This window comes from Ovis canadensis, chromosome 4, assembly GCF_042477335.2.
Source record: "Ovis canadensis isolate MfBH-ARS-UI-01 breed Bighorn chromosome 4, ARS-UI_OviCan_v2, whole genome shotgun sequence".
In the NCBI taxonomy this organism is placed as follows: domain Eukaryota; kingdom Metazoa; phylum Chordata; class Mammalia; order Artiodactyla; family Bovidae; genus Ovis; species Ovis canadensis.
The window spans coordinates 24,118,945-24,143,880 of NC_091248.1; the positions used below are offsets into that span (position 1 = coordinate 24,118,945).

General features: G+C 38.4%; 1 protein-coding gene across 3 annotated transcripts in view; it reads left to right on the plus strand.

The window, feature by feature from the left end:
- ANKIB1 (ankyrin repeat and IBR domain containing 1) overlaps nt 1–19,606 on the plus strand; it is a 161,676-nt gene extending 142,070 nt beyond the window's left edge. For 2 of the 3 annotated variants that reach the window (XM_069587360.1, XM_069587362.1), the window contains 9 exons: nt 3,999–4,133; nt 5,105–5,191; nt 5,276–5,342; nt 7,002–7,147; nt 8,140–8,318; nt 9,137–9,188; nt 14,877–14,991; nt 15,920–16,053; nt 16,410–19,606. In XM_069587360.1, coding sequence (XP_069443461.1) covers nt 3,999–4,133; nt 5,105–5,191; nt 5,276–5,342; nt 7,002–7,147; nt 8,140–8,318; nt 9,137–9,188; nt 14,877–14,991; nt 15,920–16,053; nt 16,410–17,150 — 1,656 coding nt within the window. In that variant the 3' untranslated portion in view covers nt 17,151–19,606. The remainder of the gene's footprint in view (nt 1–3,998; nt 4,134–5,104; nt 5,192–5,275; nt 5,343–7,001; nt 7,148–8,139; nt 8,319–9,136; nt 9,189–14,876; nt 14,992–15,919; nt 16,054–16,409) is intronic. The other variant, XM_069587361.1, reaches the window with a different exon arrangement.
- Nucleotides 19,607–24,936: the final 5,330 nt, after the last annotated feature.

The following is a 24,936-nucleotide window of genomic DNA, read 5'->3' on the forward strand; positions in this document are numbered from 1 at the left end:
AGCTGATCAGGCCAAAATTCTTTCATTTATATGCAGTTGTATTTCCAACATTCATTTGGTTTTTTCTTGGACAGTCTGATACAGACTACATAGATGTGTAAAAGAAAATTTTTCACACAACAAAAGGTTGACCATAAAAAAATCAACAGGTGGGGTACTAATAAAAAGACCAAATCTACCATTACCTTTATTTCAGTCATAGCACTCACCAACAGTAAGTAGTTGATGAATACATATCAAGTAAATAAATATTTTCATGAACTAATTAATCAGGCTAATGATACAGGGTAACTTATTTTAAAGTTTGCTTAAGCTTCTGTTATATATTAAAAGGAGCGCTTACATTCTATAAGAATAGCCTTATTTTTTTGTTGTTGCTCAACATTTTTTAATAGTTTATTTAAAATTATATGTATGTAAATGCATGCCTATTTCTTATGGTCAGTTTCTGTATGTCATCAAACAAAATTTATTTCCAGCAAACTCAGGCCCTGTCCTATCTCATTCCGATAATTTTTTTTAACTGAAGGATAATTGCTTTACAGAATTTTGTTGTTTTAGTATTTGCATTCAACAGAGGAAACTGATGAGTAATTCTTTTATTCTTATGACATAAAAGGAGACATCTAGAAATTGAAAGTTTTTAGGCTTTTAGAGGTTTTTTTTTTAACTTTTAAAGTAGAACAAGAAGTCATATGTAATTGAATCCATATTATAACACAATGACTAAATGATAATATGCCTTTATTAATTCTTCAGTATTTATTATTACTCAATAGATAGTTTTTACTATCTGGAATCAAATTGTCAAACATTTTAAAACAATGACAGATTTGGCAATATAAAAATAGGTTCTTTTTTAAAAAAACTCAATTCATTTCCCTTTAGATGATTTTTAGGAAACTATTTAAATGTTATATTCTTACACATTTTAAATCACTTGAAATTTGATCTGGCTCTGTGGAAAATTTATATGCTGCAACTAAAAAATTAAAAATTATCAAAGTTCTATTTTCTTATCATAGAATATAAAATTCTTATCATAGAATGTAAAATAATAATAGATAATTTTGCTCAACTCTTTCAGATAAGTTTGAACTTGGATTTGAAATGGATTGATTTTCTAAGAAAATTTAATTTATTAAACTAACCCTAGAAGAAATATCCGAACAAACTCACTCCCCAGATGAGTTTTTTTCAACGTTTTCTTTAAAAGCAATAGCCCTTACAGTTTCACAATAAAATTTTATCAAAACTTAAGGAATAAGTAATTTCAATATGATTTGAACTGTTTCTGGGACAAAAAGGAAAAACCTGGAAACTTTCAGATTATTATTATAAAATGAGTAGAGCCTTGATATGAGTGCTTGATAAGTATTGAGTGTGTGTGTGTGTGTGTGTGTGCACGCGCGTGCGTGCGTGCACACTGAGTCATGTCCAGCTCTTTGCAATCCCAAGGACTGTAGCCTGCCAGACTCCTCTGACCATGGGATTTCCCTGGCAAGAATACTGGAGCAGGTTGCCATTTCCTTCTCCAGGAGATCTTCCCAACCCAGGGATTGAACGCACCTCTCTCGAGTCTCCTGCATTGGCAGGCAGGTTCTTTACCACTAACACCACCTGGAAACCCCATTGAAAGTATAGATCAGTCTTATTTATGAATAACAATGCACGAGTCCTAAATAAGATATTGGAGGAGAAAATACAGATATTAGCGAATATAATCCAGCAGAGTGCATTAGGAGAGTAATTGACCATCGGTTATATCTAAATGAAAAAACATGTTTTTAATTCTTTAAAAAGGTAATTAATCACTTGGGGTTTCTTTCAGGAATATAAGAATGGTTTGATATTTAAAAAGCTATTACTGTACCTTAGTAGATACAAGACAAAAAACTATGTAAATTTTCTGTAGATGCTAAAAACGGATTTAACAAAAACTCAGCAACCGTTCTTTGTAAGACACACAAAGAAATAGGAGTACACAAAATTTTCCTTTTAAGTATGATAAAAATAAATTTACTTTAGTCCAAAAATTAGCATGGTATTTAGTGGGGAAACTAGTGGCACTCTCCTAAAATTGAGAACAACATAAAAATGCTCTCATCACAAATATTATTAACAATGGACCGAGGATACCAGTCAACATAATTTAACAATGAAAAGAAATTGAAGATGTAAAGATTAGAAATGAGGTAGTAAAATTGTCTCTTTTTTTTTTACAGACAGCATAATTGTATACCTAGAAAACCCACAAGAATCAACTGAAAAACTACTGCAAACAATAAAAACTTAATTAACTAGCAGAATACAAAAATGATATGCAGAGAGTAATAGCCTTCACATGTTCCAGCAACATCCAGATAGAGTATATGCTGAAAGGAAAGACTTCCTCTATCTAGAAAGAAGCTTAAGAAATGTGTAAGAGAAGAAAGGGCTTCCCTGGGGGCTCAGAGGTTAAAGCACCTGCCTCCAATGCGGGAGACCCAGGTTCGATCCCTGGGTCAGGAAGATCCTCTGGAGAAGGAAATGGCAACCCACTCCAGTATTCTTGCCTGGAGAATCCCATGGACGGAGAAGCCTGGTGGGCTACAGTCCATGGGGTCGCAAAGAGTCAGACTCGACTGAGTGACTTCACTTTCACCTGAAGAAAACGTTAAGACCCCTATCTTTAGGTCTTAGAAGTGGACAAACAAATGGAAAGCTAACGAAGTTCTTAGAAAGATTGCAACAAAAATACCAGCAGGTTTTATTTCTTCATCTAGACAAGTTAATCCAAAAGTTCATATGGAGAAACGAAATAAGAGCCAAAAAACTTTGAAAAAGAGCAATGAGGAGGAACCGCTGCTGCTGCCGCTAAGTCGCTTCAGTCGTGTCCGACTCTGTGAGACCCCAGAGACAGCAGCCTACCAGGCTCCCCCGTCCCTGGGATTCTCCAGGCAAGAATACTGGAGTGGGGTGCCATTTCCTTTCCAATGTATGAAAGTGAAAAGTGAAAGTGAAGTCACTCAGTCGTGTCCGACTCCTAGCGACCCCATGGACTAGCCTAACCAGGCTCCTCCATCCATAGGATTTGCCAAGCAAGAGTATTGAGTGGGTTGCCATGTCCAAATAGTAGGCCACACTATAAAGGCTCAGTAATTAAAACAGCATAGCTCTGGTACATGAATCTACAGATCAACGAAACAAAGCCCAGGGAAATAGATACATACATGGGGATTTAGTGTTAGTAAAGGAAGCATCGCCAACCAGTAGAGAAATGTGGGCTGTGTAATAAATGGTATTGAGACAACTGGACAGCTGCATGGAAGAAAGTTTAATTCATAGATACAGATCAAAGATGTAAATATTTTTAAAAAATAAGCTATAAATGTACCATGAGAAAACATTGATTTAAATTAGAAGATCTTTCTGACTCAAAATCCATAAGCATTTAAGAGAAAAAAAGGATGTATTTTCATACTGGAATGCTCATATTTTTGGCATTGTTTGCAATTACAGTAATTAAGAAAGAATTTTTTTAAAGAGAAATAGGTTTTTTGTTAGATGTTCTGATTAAAGACCTTTTTAACTTATTCCCAGTTTCAAAACCAGTTTGTCAAAGTCAACAGAAGTTTTCAGATACACTGGTAGAGCTTTAGAGACCAAAGTAAGATTACTATGCACGTGAAAAATGAAACATTTGTCAGTATCTGTTTTTGTTATTTGGAAAGAGTATCATATTGATATTTTTAAAGATTTCTTGAGATTACTTAATATTATTTATATTTTAATTTATCCTTATAAACAATAATTCTAAACTACCCCCGCATCTTTCCATAGTGCAGATAAGGCCTTCAGAGACGACCTGAAACAGAGGGCTTGTCTTTGAGAAGGTTTGTGTCCCTGGTCATACAGGCAGGATTGTTTAATCTCTTAAATAATTGATTAACTAGGAATTGAAAAGTAATTTGCATACCAACATGGGGAGATGTTTGCACATATGTTTTCTTTTGCAGTGCAAGTATGACTTTTGCTGGATTTGTCTGGAAGAATGGAAAAAACATAGTTCTTCCACTGGAGGATATTACAGATGTACTCGCTATGAAGTCATTCAGCATGTGGAGGAGCAATCCAAGGAAATGACTGTGGAGGTAGAGAAACCAGTTTAAGCCAAGACCTCTGGTTAAGCCACTTAATACCAGTGGAAGTATTTTGCATTTCTTCTTTTCCTACCTTTATTGTAATGAGGCATTAAATTCAATACACTTTTAAGTAGCCTTTAATTTAAACAAAATGGCTCTATAAGCCTGAGCTCTCTTTTTTTTTAATTTTTTCTTGTTTATATGGGTAATATCAGAAAAGACATATATCCCAGCATAACTCTAAAATGACTCAAAAATAATTTTAACATTATATCAACAATATGATATGTTATTTCATACAATAGGTATCTTAGTCTGCTTGGCTGCCATAACAAAATACCACAGACCAAGTGGCTCAAATGACAAAATGTGTTTTTCACAGTTCTTGAGACTACGGAGTCCAGGGCCAAGGCCTGTGCCGGGTCGGCTTCTGGTGCTGACTCCCCCTGGCTTACGGGCAGCTGTCTGCTTACTGTGTCTTCACAGGGAGGGAGAGCAAGCTCTGGTGTCCCTTCCTCTGCTTGCAAGAGCGCCAGCTCTGTTGGATTAGTTCTCCACCTTCATGACCTTGTTCCACCTTTATCGCCTCACAGGGTGATATCACAGGGACTGTTTCCAAATATAGTCACATTGGGGGTTAGACATTCAGCATATGAATTTGATGGGAGACACGTTTTAGTCCATAGCAATATGCAATATAATAAAACATTGAAGATTTGATGACCATAGGGCTTAAGAGACATATTTACTTCATACTCTGGGAATAGTGGATTCAGTGGTTTGTCACAGAAAATACCAATGCAAGACTTTATTCTGGAAAGCATTTAAAATGTATTGGTTATTATTTTCTCAGCAAAGCAAGCAACAAATTTGTATGCATTACTATCTTACTAATAATTTTTTGTGTGGTCAAAAGCCTAATTTTAGTAGCTAGTACTTTTGTTTATATTATAAAAGTCATTTGGACTTCTGTTTCTTAGGCGGAAAAAAAACACAAGCGATTTCAGGAACTTGACAGATTCATGCACTATTATACAAGATTTAAAAATCATGAACATAGCTATCAGGTATGTCCTATATCATTTCAGATGTACTGTATAATACTGTTGTGAGTAAGAAAGAAAATGATATGTTTATTTCTATTCCTTTAGTTAGAACAACGCCTTCTTAAAACAGCCAAAGAAAAGATGGAGCAATTGAGTAGAGCTCTCAAAGAAAGTAAGTTATAAGTGATATATATGATAGTTATTATAAAATATCTGTCATGCTTAAGTCACTTCTTTGGCAAGAGATTAAGACCCTTAAAGGAATACATTATCTGCATTAGCCCATTTGGTAGTTTGGAGTTCTTTGAAGTCCAGAGTGCATTTTAGCATTTGAGGCCTCTGATTAGGTTTCCATCTGGCTTACCTCATCTTCTCCTCAGCACACATCATGGTTTTGCTTACTCTGCACCATTGCTGATGCTCTACAACGTGGGCAAAAGTATATGGACCGAAAAGGCATCCCTGACCTACTCAACAGAGCAGGATTCACAAGCTATCCAATTGTATGACTAACTCCCAAAGATTCTTGAGAAATTTAGCAGAATGCCTTATGGAATGGAAGTCAAGTACAGGTTTGGGAGAAAATCATCTCATTGGTAAATAATGGACATTGGAGTCAAAAAGCAAACTCATGATATAGCACTTACTTACGGTTCCGAAAATGGAAGTTCAAAAAGAACATTCCTAAAAATGGATTGAATACTAGTTATATAATTTGAATATAATAAATACCTCACAGTGACTATACAGCATACAGGTTCTGGCATGTTTGTTGTAAAGTCATATTTTTTAAATTATCATAGCATAAATATAAAAAGTTTTAAGCCTAAAATGCAATTGATCATCTTTGTGTTTTTGGTCCATTTTATAAAAGTAGTGAGTACTAACAGCCTTTTCATGAGAAAAACTTTTTTACTAAAACAATAACCGTAAGCTAAATAGCTTAGAATGGGACAAAAAGCATCAATAGCAGCTTAATCTCCTTGTTAATTACTAGTTCTTAGACCATAGTAATGACATAACTGTATCAAGTCAATAGTAAACTCTTGAAGTGTTAATTGTCCGCAGTAAAAACTGAAAGAAAAAAATCCTCACAGATTATACAGTATGTTCTGTCACCGATGTGTTCCTAATGCTTAGAACAGTGCCCAAAACATGTAAATGTAAAGTAAATACTTGTAGATTTGAATTGCTGCTTCTGTTCAACCTTTTGGAGGTTCTAGACAGCATAGTGAGATATAAGAAAGAATCAAAAGAAGACTAAGAAAGGAAGAAATAAAGCTGCTCTTCCCCTCTTCTGCTCTTTCTCTCCGTGAAGTGTTCATTTACTGCTAATGCATTCGCTACCCAGTTGTTCCCCCACAATGTTATATCTTTTACCTTACAATATCATTTTTACAGAAGCATAATTTATAATTAGACTCTTTTTTTTATTTAAGAACTTAGCAAGGCATTTATTCTAAATTCTGCTGGGGACAACCTGAGAAACTTAGTAAAGCCTAGAACGTAAAGCTAGATTTGTTTACAAACAGGGTGAGAACAGAATCCAGGATCATTGTATGCATTCCTTTAGGATGCATCTCTGGGCTACTGCAGGGGTGTGTTCCATTTATAAATGTATGCAGGTCACATAAATGCAAAATGTATGAGTTTTACATAGGTTTTTAGTCTGATTCAAGTAAATATTATGATATAGATACAGCTTCTTCAGTTTCTTCTTGGAGATTTGTCTTTTTTTTTTCTTTATTTTAAGAAAACTTAGTTGTTTAATTAATTTTATAACAGCATATTTGCAAAGAAATTTTTTTACTGTGCCTGGTTTACTTTATAGCTGAAGGAGCCTGTCCAGATACCACTTTCATTGAAGATGCAGTTCATGTGCTCTTAAAAACTCGACGCATTCTTAAGTGTTCTTATCCATATGGATTTTTCTTAGAACTTAAAAGCACAAAGAAAGAAATTTTTGAACTCATGCAAGTAAGATATCTTTTTTTATTAAACTTAAATGCAGTTATGATGAAAAACAAATTTTCTCCTTTCTCAACCGCTTTACAACTAAGTTTTATCTTACTAGAGTGTAATTAACAATTTTGTTTCCATTTTTAGAATGGTTTCTAAATAAAACAAAAGTTACTGTAATAAATTGAAATTTTCTTTATGTTTGAATTTGTCACTGTGCAGATTCGAGTGAGCTCTGAGCTAGGCAAGCATTTCCTACTACACTTATTTATTTTAAACTGGTTGAGGTTGAAATCTGGCCTGATAGAATTTTGTCTTCAAAAATGAAACTAACAGCATCACTTACTAGATGAGAAAATTGTTATTTGCCAGTTCATTTTAACAGTGCAACTGAAAGAAAAACTTAGAGTACTTTTAAAAATCAGTAAAACATTTAAGCCAACTGACATGAGTGTAGCCAACCAAGTATATTATACATTCCTCTTTATTTGAAGTAACCAAACTTTGTCCTCTTGCTACAGATGTTTTTATCATCTGTTTAAACTCCCCTCTACTAATTTATGTTTTATATTTCTTTCAATACTTGATATTCGTATTCTCCATGAGGTCTTCTAGACTTAACCCCAGATCCCAAAGGTTTTGCCTTGCCTCACCTTCCTTCAGCATTTACATAAAGTCTATGCCATGTGGCCTTGCATTTGCGTGTACAATGCTTTGAATTTTACTAGTTCTTTTTCATACAGGCCAAGTTTATAAATTTTTTTTATACAGCTGCTGTACTCACTACTACTTTGTAATCCATGCCAACTGCATTGCTATAAATGCCTGTTGAATGAATGGTGTTTTCCTAAAATTTGCAAAGTAGAAACTTGTTAAATTGAAAGTTGTTATGATGGTTGGATTACTTTCTGATTTCAAAAGAGAGTTAGATTTAACCTGGTAGACACTAAATTTACTATTGACTTACCCATTTGTCCTATAATCTTTTTGTTTGTTTTTTCTTAACATAGACAGACCTAGAAATGGTCACTGAAGACCTTGCCCAAAAAGTCAATAGGCCTTACCTTCGCACACCCCGCCACAAGATCATCAAGGCGGCATGCCTTGTACAGCAGAAAAGGCAAGAGTTCCTGGCGTCTGTGGCTCGGGGAGTCGCTCCTGCAGACTCGCCGGAAGCTCCACGACGCAGGTAAAAAGGATACACACAGTGAACCTCACCCTAGCACCAGCCACAGAGGCAGCAAGTGTATTTTTTTGTCCAACTGGGACTCATATTCCTGAAAGTTACTTACACCTGAAATATGGATAGCTTATAAAAGTATGTTAACTTCTTTTTGGTGATTTTTTTTTTTCTCCAGTGCTATTTCTGTTTTTCTTGTTATTTTTTGTTGGTCATTGTGTAGTTTCTCAGACTAAATTAAGGTAGGTAAATTTCGCACTTCAGTGAACTCATAATTCAACAAGTATTCTAATGTGTCATTTTGATAGTCATAGACATCTTATGATGTAGAATTTGGAAGCCTTGCCAACTTGTTACCATCATACTTGTATTTTCTGGTAAAAAGTTGTAAGGTAATTAGAAATCTGATGTTAGTAAAGTTTTGTAAGTGATCCACATACTCATCCATTAAAGAACAGTTGAGTTTGGTTGTTTTATTTCATATACTTATACTGGCATTATAACTTGAAGCATATTTTCTTGTTTGTACTAATTATAAGGATTAGAAATTCCTTGGACCCTTATTTTTATATAAACACTTAAAAATAGAAGCAATCATAAAATGAACTCTGGTATAGCATGGTGATTTTTAATTTTCCACCATTTTACATAAACATAAAACAACATAGAATTTGAAAGAATTATTTTAATTATATTCAGTAGTTGGTCTTTGGTTAAGCAAGTTCCAAACAAAGGAGTTAGAAGTAATGTTCAAAGGACAAGGGTCTGATTATTTGTACTTTGTTGTACTGATAATAAATCAAATGGTGTGTCTAATTTCTTTGTAGCTTTGCTGGTGGAACATGGGATTGGGAATATTTAGGATTTGCATCACCTGAGGTAATTGTTTTGTGGGGCGGGGTTGGTTTGGGTTGGGTTGGGTTAGTTATGATTTTCCTTAGTGCAGTCCTGCTTATATTTACACCTTCATTTGTTTACTCTTGCCTGGAAAACCCCATGGATGGAGGAACCTGGTAGGCTAAAGTCCATGGGGGTTACAAAGAGTCAGACACAACTGAGCAACTTCACTTTCCCTTTCACTTTTTCTGCTCTCTAAACGTCCCTTTGAGGCTGTAAGCAATGTTTTTTCTTTCCTTTATTGTAACAGTGCCTCAGCAGAGCCTACATTTACCTTCTTATGGTATTGACTTATCATCACATTATTAAATGCATACCCCCTCTTATAGTTTTTAATTACTGAATTTTAATTATGGAAGGCCAGCTTTCAGGGTACATTTTTGGAAAATATCTTTAACAGAAATAGAAATTTTATTTATTAGAAATGCATTTCTAATTATAATATTACTTGTTTCAGTCTGAATTTATAAAAAACATAAATACAAAATCTATTTTTTAAGTTATTGAAACAACCTGTTATAATTTATTTATAGTCATTTAGGTGAGAGCTTAACATTAATGTTTTATGCAGAAAGAGTGCTTTGATCATTTCCTTTTTGCTTCTCTTTAAGATTTTCACAATCTTTTTGTTTTCATTGTTGTTCTTTATATCCCATTTTAAAATAAGAAGGTCCATAATACTACAAATAGCAATAAAAACAAGATAAAGTGAAAATCTTAAACACATTGCTATTTTCTGAGATTTAAATTGCCACTGTCACTGTTGAGTCTGATTTTAAATGGTTTTAGCAGTTCTCTCTACTTTGTACTTCATACAGCAGTATACCATTCGACGCTTTGATATAACCTTTTAACTTAATTCTTGTAAACTATGAAACCTGTATCAGTTATAGCCCATATAATATCTGCAACTGAAAGACAATGGAATTGATTATTATTCGTAAATGACTGTGGTTTATTTAAATCAGATACTTTCTCCTTTCAGCTGCTGAGAATACTTGCAATCACCTTGTGGCCTTTTGATACTGGTAGATATATCCAAAACAGCATTGACTTGAGGAAAAATTTGTGCTTAGAGCTCTGATATGAAAATTTTAAATTCACTTAAATTTAAAAAAAATTTTTGATATATTAATGAATTTTCTATTGTAGAACAAATTATGAACCTTTTCTTTACTTGAAACTATACTTTAATATTTCTGTGTTATAATATAATTTCAGCTTTGGGGATAGTTTGGAAAATTTCCACCTAAAAGGAGGAATAAATAAGCTTCAGTTATCAAAAACAGAGTACAAAGATTTCATATCAAGGTAGAAACACAGTAGAGCAAAAATATATTCACAGTCAGGTATGCATCATCTTGAGACTTCTGACTGTGGCAGTAACTTAAAGAATTTCAAAATATTTGTCCTTGAATATTGAGAGCCTGCTAATATGATTGACACGATTTCGTTGTAGTAAACATAGAGAAGCTTTTTATCTTATGTGTGAATATTTCTAAATAAAATTATTGAGCTCTTGTTCTCCAGGGATTGAAAAAATATAAAATTATAAATAGTATTTTATTCTTAAGAATAATTTAACTTTTTTATTCTTTAAGGTATTTGGCACATTGAGCACCAAGGTTTTATGTAAACATTGCAAATCTAAAGAATTACCATGTAGTATGAAATTTTAAAATTCTTCATGTGTGTGATTATCAAGTATCTACCAAAATTATATCTTTGAAAACTAGCTCTTTGCCTTTATATAGATTATGAAAAAGTAATGTTGCCAAACTTCAATAGACTTTTAGGCTGGATTTATATTTTTTGTGAAGGTTAATTACATCTTATTCTTTTTAAGCTAAATTGAATGAGTCATTGACAAGCATTAGTGTTTGTTTTGTGCCACTTTAAGGGCTGTGGGACTTCCCTGGTGGCTCAGTGTTAAAAAATCTGCCTGCCAGTGCAGGTGCTCCATGAGACATGGGTTCGATCCCTGGGTTGGGAAGATTCCCTGGAAAAGGAAATGACAACTCACTCCAGTATTCTGGCCTGGAGAATTCCATGGACAGAGGAGCCTGGCGGGCAGTAGTCCATAGGATCGCACAGAATCGGACACAAATGAGCAACTAAAACAACGACAACAAAGGCAGTGGCGCCAGAGGAGAGTGTGATAGAGATGTCTCAGGGACACCAGAGCTCAAGGTCTAACCCTGTAATTTAAGGTCGACTTAGGCTGTACCTTCCTTCATTTCTCATCTTTCAAATGTGGATCCTGATATCTACCCCATGGAAGTTCTGGAAGGATTAAAGCATCTGTTTAAGTCACTGACAGAGCTGGTGTTTAATAAACGGTGGCTGTTATTATTTACAATAATAAAACACTCCTGGCACCGTTTCCCCCTATAAATCCTAGAACTTCTAAATCTTCTCTGTAGCTATAACACTCTCAAACCATTTGGAGTATTCTGACTAAAGCCTTTCATATGCTTACTTGGAGATCTTAGGAATCCATGGAAGTTTTCAGATAAGTTTACTTTTATGAAAATAATTTTTTAAAAGTCTATTGCATGGTGAGAGAATGCCATTTGATTTTTTTATCAGAATAATTATAACAAGTTTCTTTTACAGTTGTTTTTCAACTATTTAGTTGTCTTCAATGGAAATATGTATATTCTGTGAAATAGTTTATTTAATTCTGAGTAAGTTGGTACCATCACCAACTGTACAAAGTAAACAAATTCTTCCTAAAGATAAGTTCCGTTCAGTCACTCAGTAGTGTACGACTCTTTGCGACTCCATGAACCACAGCATGCCAGGCCTCCCTGTCCATCACCAACTCCTGGAGTTCACCCAAAGTCATGTCCATTGAGTTGGTGATGCCATCCAACCATCTCATCCTCTGTCATCCCCTTCTTCTCCTGCCCTCAATTAGGATCTTTTCAAATAAATCAGCTCTTTGCATCAGGTAACCAAAGTATTGGAGTTTCAGCTTCAACATCAGTCCTTCCAATGAACACCCCGGACTGATCTCCTTTAGGATGGACTGGTTGAATCTCCTTGCAGTCCAAGGGACTCTCAAGAGTCTTCTCCAACACCACAGTTCAAAAGCATCAATTCTTCTGCACTCAGCTTTCTTTTTAGTCCAACTCTAACATCCATACATGACAACTGGAAAAACCATAGCCTTGACTAGACGGACCTTTGTTGGCAAAGTAATGTCTCTGCTTTTCAATATCCTGTCTAGGTTGGTCATAAGTTTCCTTCCAAAGAGTAAGTGTCTTTTAATTTCATGGCTGCAGTCACCATCTGTAGTGATTTTGGAGCCCAAAAAAATAAAGTCAGCCACTGTTTTCACATCTGTTTCCCATGAAGTGATGGGACCGGATGCCATGATCTTCGTTTTCTGAATGTTGAGCTTTAAGCCAACTTTTTCACCCTCCTCTTTCACTTTCATCAAGAGGCTTTTTAGTTCTTCTTCACTTTCTGCCATAAAGGTCATGTCATCTGCATGTCTGAGGTTATTGATATTTCTCCTCACAATCTTGATTCCAGCTGTGCTTCCTCCAGCCCAGCATTTCTCATGATGTACTCTGCATAGAAGTTAAATTAGCAGGGTGACAATATACAGCCTTGACGGACTCCTTTTCCTATTTGGAACCAGTCTGTTGTTCATGTCCAGTTCTAACTATTGCTTTCTGACCTGCATACAGGTTTCTCAGGAGGCAGGTCAGGTGGTCTGGTATTCCCATCTCTTTCAGAATTTTCCACAGTTTCTTGTGATCCACACAGTCAAAGGCTTTGGCATAGTCAAAGGAAGAGGAACCAGAGATCAAATTGCCAACATCCGCTGGATCATCGAAAAAGCAAGAGAATTCCAGAAAAACATCTATTTCTGCTTTATTGACTATGCCAAAGCCTTTAACTGCGTGGATCACAAAGATAAATCTCAAACTGGCATAATATTCTGTTGCCATCTTTGTCTGAGAAATGTGGTAGTACTTGGTGGTCCTGTGAACCATGATGACACAGTCATCCAGTTTTAGAAGATCGGCCTCCAGGAAAAGAGGAAACGATGCCTCAGCTCAGCAGTAAATTTTAAAGAACATGGTTAATCTCTCTGGACACTTGTAGTGTCTTACCTTCATTTATTTCTAACCTGATAGGATGCCTTCCATTCTTTAATTAGAGTCCAGCTACTTACATAGAAAAAGGAGAATTTCACCTGAGTGACACGATGTGGAAGTTTTACTGGGATTATAAAACTTACTCTCATTTATTTCTGTTACTTTCATAATATAATCATATTGATTATTCTAGAGTAACTAGATAATCACGAATCATAAACCAAAATCATATTTTAGTGTATATCACTCAAAGATTCTACAATGATTCTCAAAATTAGCCTTTTTATGCTGGTATCAGGGCTTCTGTGGTGGCTCAGTGGCAAAGAGTCTGCCTGCAGTGCGGGAGACCCCGGTTCGATCCCTGGGTCAGGAAGATCCCCTGGAGAAGAAAATGACAATGGCTATTTTTCCAATGGCCTTGCCTAGAAAATCCCATGGATAGAGGAGCCTGGTGGACTGTAGTCCAGGAGAATACACAGAGTCGGGCACGACTCAGCAACTAACACACACGTGCTGGTATCATGTACACTGGTCTGTCTGTCACTAAAATCTGGAAGAGGACATGTGTACCCAGGTGGTAGCAAATAGTCCCAGGTTCTGCCTCCGGTGATAGCAAACCCACTTAAAACTGTTACCACAAATGTGAAGTAGGCTTGCGGACATTTGCCCACATCTGTGTCTTCCCATATGCTAAACTGAAAACACTTTGCCTTGCCTGGGCTGCAGATCACCCTACATATGAACTAACACAGGAAGGAAGCCAAGTAGTACCTTATTTTAAATGTAACCTCATATTCTTTTTAATGGCCCCCCACTCCAGTACTCTTGCCTGGAAAATCCCATGGACAGAGGAGCCTGGTGGGCTGCAGTCCATGGGGTTGTTAGGAGTCAGACATGACTGAGGGACTTCACTTTCACTTTCATGCATTGGAGAAGGAAATGGCAACCCACTCTGGCATTCTTGGCCTGGAGAATCCCAGGGACAGGGGAGCCTGGTGGTCTGCCGTCTTTGGGGTTGCACAGAGACGCGACTGAAGCGACTTAGCAGCAGCAGCAGCATATTCTTTTTTTGCAGTAAATATGGTTTGTAGTCCCAAAGAATACCAGATCCCTCAGTCTAACAAGTACTTAACTGTGTGTGCTTTTATTTTTTATTTTTTTCTGTTGCATATATCACAGTCCTTTTTTAAAAACCAGATCTCCAGAGAGAGCCTAACTCATATGAGTGAAATTATTTTGGTATTAGTTATAACTTTAGATAACAAGGTCCAGGCATATGAAATGAAGCTCAGTTATGATCTAGCATTGAAGCTTGCAAGTATTCCCAATTTATTCACACAGTTACAATGGCTATGTAAAATTTTTCTTTTCCATTTTACCTTTTCTGTTTTCCTTGGCATGGCAAAACCTGAAGTTTTCTTTTTCTAAAGCCAAGTGATTTTATAATATGTGTATAAAATCACACATTTTTTTCCTGGAAAAAAAGTGTATGGTTGGTTTTATTTGGATTTTAAAATGTGCATGCTCTCCCGTATTTTATAACCTGTGGTTTATGCAGGAATATGCTGAATTTCAGTATCGGAGAAGGCACAGACAACAGCGCCGGCGAGGAGATGTGCACAGTCTGCTGAGTAACCCTCCTGACCCCGACGAGCCAAGTGAAAGCACTTTAGGTGAGTCCTTGAATTGGGTTTGCTGTAATCTCTTATTTCTCTTGTATGTCTTCGTAGAAGTGGCTAATCTAAATGTTGTGAAAGGGTTTGCAATTTAGGTATATGGTCAGCGTGCAGGTGCTTCTAATGTCACAGGATGCAGAAAACCAGGGTGATTAAGAACATGGACTGGGGAGTCAGACAGGCCTGAGCTCATGACTCCAGCTCTGCCGCATGTCAGTGTGAAGCTTTCGTCCCTCAACCTCTGCAAGCTTTGGTCCCCTCATTCTAAAGAAGCAAGAACAGTAGTGTCACTTTGTGAGCTTGTTGTGAGCATTAAATGGGGTAGTGTGTGTAAAACCCTTAAATACGAATAGCACCTAGCGAGCACTTGATAGATTGTAGCTGTTGGTTACCCTTAGTGTGTTCATGAAATATTTTTTTCCTAACCTTAGTTCTCCTATCAACATTTTTTAAATTCCTAGTAGTGAAGATAAATTATCATCCTTTAAATTGTTAATTGAAAATCTTCAAACTACAGCAGTGTCAGCAGCTCATCTTTAATATATCAGGATCGACAGGCCTAAAGATTAGCTTTGGGGGCTATTGTAACTTGCAAATTCTTTAGTTTTAAGAACTCTGAAAACTAAAACACCTTTCTTGTTGCCTAAGGGGAAAAAAATGAACACTTGGTAGCACTTGCCTTTATGAATAGAACCGTGTATAATCTAAATAAAGTTGTAAAGACCGATCATGGATTTGAAATAATTGTGTTAGATATATGTTGTTGCTTGTGGTGAGACAATATGGATGAAAAATCTCTGAAAGACGAAGTGAACTTGTGACCCTGGGTTTTCACCAGCGCTCAAAGAAAAGTCATCGATTTAGTTAAAAAGATGTATGAGACCTGATATGAATAAACCCTCTGCCACTGCTTGCTTCAAAACAGATCTCCCAGAAGGTGGCGGTGGCCGCAGGCCAGGCGCCTCCGTGGTAAGCTCTGCATCTATGAGTGCGCTGCACACCTCTTCCCTGCGTGACTACACACCCGCCAGTCGCTCCGAGAACCAGGACTCTCTTCAGGTAGCCTTTCTGGGTAGCCTCGTTGCCCCTGCCTTTTGCTCTTTCTCCCTTGAGCCTGGCTTCCTGTTTTTACTTCTGTTGCTCTCCTTTTTCTCCCTTCCCTTCCACAATCTTTGCTTCAGAGCTGTACTACAGGGAAAGATTTTTCTATTTCAGATTTACAGTTAAGTAGTTTATTTTCCCTTTAGCATGGGCAAGGAGAAAATTAAAATAAGATTGTAGTAGGTCAAAAAGTTCTTCTGTATAAATGGAGGTACTATTAATTATCTGTTTAGTAAAAGAACAGTGCAGACCTCACTGGGTTCAATCATTTTTCCTTTTAAATTCTGAAGTAATTTTAATTTCTGTTGCCTCAGGCTCTGAGTTCCTTGGATGAAGACGATCCCAATATACTTCTTGCAATACAGTTATCTCTGCAAGAATCTGGGCTGGCCATCGATGAAGAAAGTACAGACTTTCTCAGTAATGAAGCATCCTTAGGGGCAATAGGCACCTCTTTACCTTCCAGACTGGACTCCGTCCCCAGGAACACTGATAGCCCTCGAGCCGCGTTGAGCAGCTCTGAGCTGTTGGAACTTGGTGACAGCCTCATGAGACTAGGAGCGGAAAGAGACCCATTTTCAACTGACACCCTGAGTTCCCACCCTCCCAGTGAGGCGAGAAGTGAATTCCTCCCCTCATCCAGTGACCTTGACTCAGCCAGCCAGGAAGCCAACATCAATGACAATCTTCTTGGCAATATCATGGCTTGGTTTCATGACATGAACCCTCAAAGTATTGCTCTGATTCCTCCAGCAGCTACAGAAATCAGTGCAGATTCTCAGCTCCCCTGTGTCAAAGACGAGTCAGAAGGTATGAGGGATGTGGAACTGATGCCTCCAGAAGTGTCAGTGTTTGAAGATGCTGCGATCAGTGAAGGTAGAGGAACCCAAAGAGGAGAAGAAAATCCTCTGGAGGGAAATACTCTGGCTGGGGAAGCAGCATCTCAAGCTGGCGACAGTGGTAAAGAGGCTGCCAACAAGGGGGATGGTTCTGATGTTTCAAGTCAGACACCTCAGACCTCAAGTGACTGGCCTGAACAAGTACACTTAGTATGAACTGCACGTCTCGGGGCTCTAGTGAATTGCAGGTACAGATGGTATGCTAGTGGAGTATGCTTTACAGAGACTTGATCCACTTAATTCCAACTAATTATAAACCACTGACATTAGGATTAAAGATGAAGGAGTTCCCTTGAATGGTATAGCTTCATTTCTGATTTTAACCTGACAGGGAATTTCTTCTGTGTTTAATTGGATCGCTTTTCCCCTTTATGCTGACAAACAGAAGAGCAGGAGAGAGCAACACAAACGGAATAAATAGCCAGGATCCCACATTCGAAGAAAATGCAGTCCTCTGTTTAGGTCAGCAGTACTTAAATTGAACATTAAATGAAAGGCTTAGTCTCTAATCCTTGGGTGGTTTTTCCTTTAAAAAAAAAACAAAACTTAAAGTTTTCTTCATTTCAGAAGTTGTTTTGGACAGACAACTTCTGAAGATAAAAAGATAATAACATTTTATCCCTCCGTCTCTCTGTGCTCTTCTGTAGCTTTCCTTCTTCCTTTTTGTCTGAGCGGTGTGAATTGAGGTAGCCGAGGCTTCTCTTTAGCGCTGCGTCTACCACAGTGTAATTAATTTTAATTTCACATGAATCAGAGATCTCTTCTCATGTCTATTTACAGTCCACTTGTGCCAAACTCTGACTCATGCGCTGACAAGGCGTTCAGGTGTGCGGTGTCCCAGAGGGCTTCCAAGCAGTCTCAGCCTTCCTGGAAGTAAAAGGTGCCACTTGGTAGCAGTGATGTTCCAGAATTTAGTGGGCTTTTGTTGCCATGGAGACTGCATTTAAATAAATGTAGCCTGTAGCTTAAGTTAACTAAATCTAATGCTGCTGTTCAAAACAGTTTATTTTAATATTAAAATACAGTTGATTAGCAACAGCGGTGCTGTATTTTGAGACACTTTATTGGAAGTGCAATCATAGTTCTTTGTTTTCACAATTTTACAGTGCATTCTAATTACTAATGGGTGCAATTACTTTTAATGGTAAGTGTTTTATAAAATAGAAAAAAAAAGTGGAGTTTTCTTGAGTTATAGTAAATCCCACAATTATTAAAAAAAAAAAAAACTGAGTAAAGCATCCTGCGCAACATGTTACCGTGCCTTTGCCTCACCTCAATGGGTAGTTGCCAGTCAAGTAAGTAATTCCAACTTCAATGTCTCTTCTGAAGTAACTATGCTGTATGAATTGCAAAGACCTCCATAAAACCACCCATGGCCTTGCCTTTACAGTAAATATAACAACTAAATGTTCAATCGGTTTGTTTGACTAAATCGCAAATGCTGACGTGTTTGTTCTATTGCACAATACTCATTTGCTGTGTGATTACTGTTTAGTGTTGGAAAAAATCACCTTCCTAGTTATCAGTGTCTTACTGTGAAGAAAATGCTGGTCTCAGTTGTAATTAAGATACAATGGTACAGTGTGTAATTAAAACTAGAATAAACTGTTGGAATCGCTGTTTTACTTACATATTATGAAAACTAGCATAACATAAGCAAAATAGATATGCAACACTCTATTTAATGTTTTGCCAGATTCTTATCAGAAATCTACAGATACCAAAATTCCAGTACCAAGTTTGTACAGGCAAGTCCTGGGCTGGGTGAAAGGTTATGTTAGTATTAATATCCACATGAGCTGTAATTAACAATTTTTGATTACTTTTTGTTCCCAAACCCTGCTTTTGAAATTTCCTTGTACTTGGAATCATATGGCTCAGACATTATATTAGAGTATTTAATATTCCCCGGTTCCCTTAGGATAAACTGTGTGGGAATTGCTCCTGTGCCATGGACATCGGAAGTCCACACTGGTTTTTATTTCCCCAGCTATCAGAAACATTGATTGATATCAATCCCTCTTAAAATTAGTTGGGGGAAAATATTACCTTTATCTACAGTGTATTACTGTATATGAAACTGAAATAGTCCATTAAAGGATTTTTTTACAAATTTAATTTAGATTAAAAATATCAACACCACTCAGCTTTTAGATCAAGTTGTAATTTTTCAGTAGAAGGAGTCTGTCCCACTGAGGCGGCTTGCGGAGCCGCGGTGCAGGAGGAAGCGCGCCGTGTGCTGGCGGTGCAGCCGAGGCTTCTGGCTCCACACTCTTGCGCAGTTCCCTGTGCTTCTGTGGTCTCTCCTGAGCATGAAAGCGATCAGGATCCAATTTGTATTTCCTTGGTACATATTTTAAAAACACAGTCACTGACTTAACAATTCAGAAATAAAGTTTGGCAAAGCCTATTTTGTAAACAAGTTAATTTTATAATGTAAGAAAAAATTACTCTAACCTTGACTTGTTATTTGCACTTTCATAGTCTATACTTGATACATTCCCACTTTATATACAATAGGATTCTACAAACGTGTAGATGTTTGGCCAAATGAATGCTGTTAATAATATGTAAAATTCTTTGATTAAACATTTATTACTTAAACCACTTCACTTTTGTCTCATTATAGACTTTGTTTAACCAAGTCAGGAAGCTAATCTTCTTCACATTAAATTCCCTCTAATATGATGGGGTTAATTTGGTTCTTACATGTAATAGATTAATTCCTAATATTTTTTATACTAGCCCACTTACTGAGCATTTTATACCCCAGAGATAAGCCTAAACTTTGCATGATAATGTGTTAAAACATTGTGACTTCAGCACTCATTATTTTTAATCACTGTAACTTTCAGAAGAAAACTTATGGTTTTTCCTTGAAGTCTCTAATAGAAACATAGAAAAAGAATTTTAAGATAGTTTGTGAAATTGCTTAGGATAGGAAAATTATTTTATGCCATATGAATAGAAATACCTGCTTCTCAATCATTTAATTATTCTTTCCTGTCTAAGTAATTACAGCAGCCCCCAGCATCTGAACTTCAGTGCTCAGGCACAAGTCCCAGACCCCCAGCTGACGCATCACAAGATGTGCCCATGCTAACCTCTGAGAGTCATCGTTTTATTTGTGCCTGTCAGTTTGTGGATCCCAAGCTTAACTCCAGTGTCCGTATGCTGAATTACTCTTTAAATGTTGTTTATTACAGCCACTGATCTCATTTATGTTCTCTTTTTAGTCCTTGGATCATGTTGCTTACCTGTTAATGAAATTAAAATCTGGTGGCTCAGTGGTAAAGAAGCCCCATGCCAGTGCACGAGACACGGATTAGATCCCTGGGTCGGGAAGAGCCCCTGGAGGAGGAAATGGCAACCCACTCCAGTATCTGGAGAATCTTATGGACAGAGGAGCCTGGTGGGCTACAGTCAACCCATAGAGTCACAAAGAGTTGGACTCAGCTGAAGTGACATAGCACGCACTGTGGTTTACCTGTTATGAAATTGCAGTCTCAGACTTACTGAAATTTGGTCATAATTTTAAAAGTTACAGTAAATCACTAAAGAATAAAATTTTAGAACCTAAATATTACACGATAATACCAATATGGGTTTTTTCCTTTTTCAGGCTGAAATTAAACTCCATAGGAGAAAAGTGTTCATGTGCTTGGCTCTGGGGCTGAGTAGTAGTTGTATCTCAGCCCTGGGCTGTGGTTGTAATTACAAGGTCTTCACCTAGCAACAGTATGTTGCTGCCTTGTCAGTCATTATCCCCTTCTCTCCAGTAGATTTCTTTCTGGAAAGATGTGAGAAGGCAATGGCACCCCCACTCCAGTACTCTTGCCTGGAAAATCCCATGGACGGAGGAGCCTGGTGGGCTGCAGCCCATGGGGTCGCTAAGAGTCGGATACAACTGAGCAACTTCACTTTCACGTTTCACTTTCCATTTTCATGCATTGGAGAAGGACGTGGCAACCCACTCCAGTGTTCTTTCCTGGAGAATCCCAGAGACGGGGGAGCCTGGTGGGCTGCCATCTGTGGGGTCGCACAGAGTCGGACATGACTGAAGCGACTTAGCAGTAGCAGCAGCAGCTCTTTCTAGATTATTATGTGATCATTCTTCTAGGAACTGGGTCTAGTCATGCCTAAAGAAAGACCAGAAAAGTTTCCTAAATTTAGCTCTCTGTTGCACTTAGGACTGACAAGTGGCTGACAAACTGCTGCTGCTGCTGCTAAGTCACTTCAGTCGTGTCCGACTCTGCAACCCCATAGACAGCAGCCCACCAGGCTCCCCTGTCCCTGGGATTCTCCAGGAAAGAACACTGGAGTGGGTTGCCATTTCCTTCTCCAATGCATGCATGCAAGCTAAGTCACTTCAGTCATGTCCAACTCTGTGCAACCCCATGGACAGGAGAGCCCACCAGGCTCCTCTGTCCACGGAATTCTCCAGGCAAGAATACTAGAGTGGATTGCCATTTCCTTCTCTTGATCAACTGAGTGGTGGCCAAACTTATGAAGAAATTACTCTTATTCAGTCTTTAAAACTGTAACTTGAAAATATTCCTGATCAGGATATAGATATCATCTCTTAGCCAGCTTAGCATCAGTTTACAGACAAGCTGGGAGAAAGATTCATGAGGAGTAAACAGAATACAGAAAATGGTAGTTATGGGATGAGACAGTCTAGTTCTCCTGGGCCTCTGAAGTGCCTACACATCTTGCTGAGTGTGCCAAGACTACAAGGCCTGATGAGGGATTTGCCTGAGCCACTTCTCGGCATTTATATCGCAAGTAAGCTTGGGGGCAAGAAGCAGGTTTGCTGTAAAAGTGTTGGATTCCTTGCACTCTCTTCCTCACCTGTGACACAGACCGCTGTGTGTTCGGCATCATCCAGCATTCATCCAGGCCCGCAGTGTTAACCTGTGGGAACTGGGGACCTGGAAGACTGACATAAATATGGAGACACTCACTCTGCGTGCTGCACACCCTGAGTGATAGAGGCCTTTGCCTCTGATCAAGGATCCTGTGTCTTCTGTCAGCATTCACAAAACTGATAGGCTAACTTATTGGATAAAATCAAACCTCGGATTGTTTTGGCAGCAAGGATTGGAATGCTGACAGACGCTTTTCTGGAAGGTGAACCATTGGGCCAGGTTTTAGAATATTAGAGTCCCTGGAATCAATATGGTAGTCAATGCTGTCACTCAAGATAGATTAAAGATGGGGGAGGATAAGTGTTCCCACTGGCCTAGCTTTTACTGAACAGAGTTAATGTTTACAGGCTGAATGGTAGAATTCGGGTTGAAACAAGCTGTCCGAATATACCTTGATTGTTGATAACTCCGGCCTGCAGAAAAGAAGGAATGTTTTCATGACAAAGGGCCAGCAGTTCCTGTGAGGGACAGAAGGTGCCAAGGACTACAGGGTGACCACAAAGGCGCATGTGAAGAAGAAAGAAGCCCCTGGACTGTAGTTTCCTCTGATACTGGCAGGAATCACCACTGCCATAGGAAAGAGAGCTTTGCAGGTCTTCAGGCACTGGCAGGGAGCAGGGGGTGGGGGTAGGGAGAAAAGACCAACAAAACAATTAAGTTTCCCCCCCAGCAGCCTACCTCCCCCACTCCTGGCTTCCTTACCCTCTCAGCTAAGGGACAAGGTGATGTGGCATCCATTTGCCACCTTTTGTTTATAGCTTCTGATTCATGCAGTTTAGACTCTTCAGCTTGGAAAAGGGAATTTCTCTGTAGTGGAGAAGGGAGGCTTCCCTTGTAGTGGATTTCTTTGGCTGATTAAAAGTCACGCTGCTCCCAGCTCTGAAGGTCTAATAGAATTGATGTGTTATGTGCCCACAGGTCCCTGTCTCGTAAGTGTCAGTGGGGCTGTTCTTATTTAGGGACTGCTACGTGCATCAATCTGATTTCCGTGTTGACCATCTGGTGCTGTCCATGTGTAGAGTCTTCTCTTGTTTTGTTGGAAGAGGATGTTTGCTGTGACCAGCATATTCTCTTGGCAAAACTCTACTAGGCTTTGCCCTGCTTCAGTTCACAGAAGAACTGTGCAAAAAAGATCTTCACAACCCAGATAATCATGATGGTGTGATCACTCACCTAGAGCCAGACATCCTGGAATGCGAAGTCAAGTGGGCCTTAGAAGGCATCACTATGAACAAAGCTAGTGGAGGTGATGGAATTCCAGTTGAGCTGCTTCAAATCCTGGAAGATGATGCTGTGAAAGTGCTGCACTCAATATGCCAGCAAATTTGGAAAAGTCAGCAATGGCCGCAGGACTGGAAAAGGTCAGTTTTCATTCCAATCCCAAAGAAAGGCAATGCCAAAGAATGCTCAAACTACCGCACAATTGCACTCATCTCACACACTAGCAAAGTAATGCTCAAAATTCTCCAAGCCAGGCTTCAGCATTACGTGAACTGTGAACTTCCAGATGTTCAAGCTGGTTTTAGAAAAGGCAGAGGAACCAGAGATCAAATTGCCAACATCCGCTGGATCATGGAAAAAGCAAGAGAGTTCCAGAAAAACATCTACTTCTGCTTTATTGACTATGCCAAAGCCTTTGACTGTGTGGATCACAATAAACTGGAAAATTCTGAAAGAGATAGGAATACCAGACCACCTAACCTTCCTCTTGAGAAACCTATATGAAGGTCAGGAAGCAACAGTTAGAACTGGACATGGAACAACAGACTGGTTCCAAATAGGAAAAGGAGTATGTCAAGGCTGTATATTGTCACCCTGCTTATTTAACTTCTATGCAGAGTACATCATGAGAAACGCTGAGCTGGAAGAAGCACAAGCTGGAATCAAGACTTTCGGGAGAAATATCAATAACCTCAGATATGCAGATGACACGACCTTTATGGCAGAAAGTGAAGAGGAACTAAAAAGCCTCTTGAAGAAAGTGAAAGAGGAGAGTGAAAAAAGTTGGCTTAAAGCTCAACATTCAGAAAATGAAGATCATGGCATCTGGTCCCATCACTTCATGGGAAATAGATGGGGAAACAGTGGAAACAGTGTCAGACTTTATTTTTTTGGGCTCCAAAATCACTGCAGATGGTGATTGCAGTCATAAAATTAAAAGACACTGCTTGGAAGGAAAGTTATGACCAACCTAGACAGAATATTAAAAAGCAGAGACATTACTTTGCCAACAGTGGTCTGTCTCATCAAGGCTATAGTTTTTCCAGTAGTCATGTATGGATGTGAGAGTTGGACTGTGAAGAAAGCTGAGCGCAAAAGAATTGATGCTTTTAAACTGTGGTGTTGGAGAAGACTCTTGAGAGTCCCTTGGACTGCAAGGAGATCCAACCAGTCCATCCTAAAGGAGATCAGTCCTGGGTGTTCATTGGAAGGACTGATGTTGAAGCTGAAACTCCAATATTTTGTCCACCTCATGTGAAGAGTTGACTCACTGGAAAAGACTCTGTCTGATGCTGGGAGGGATTGAGGGCAGGAGGAGAAGGGGGCAACAGGGGATGAGATAGCTGGATGGCATCAGCGACTTGATGGATATGAGTTTGGGTAAATTCCTGGAGTTGCTGATGGACAGGGAGGCCTGGTGTGCTGCGATTCATGGGGTCATAAAGAGTCGGACACAACTGTGTGACTGAACTACACCTGCATCAAGGTGAGAATGGGGCCTGAGTCCCTCCCCATTTTGCTTCTTTGTCCCCTCTCCTGTGGTCCAGCTGAAACAATACAGAATCCAACAAGAGAAAGTGAAATCACTCCTTTTGTTAAAGACTTGGTAGCAGCCCAAGTATTCAAGCCATTTCCCAGCATAACATTGCAGCCTGCCTGACACAGCCACCCAGTACTCCAATTTGCTCCTAGGCTCCTCTTGAAACTGAATGCCTGACCCCTGGAGGCCTTGGGAGTCACTGATGTAACATCTCCACTTTGGGGTGGGTTGCCTGGCAATCAACATGGACCCA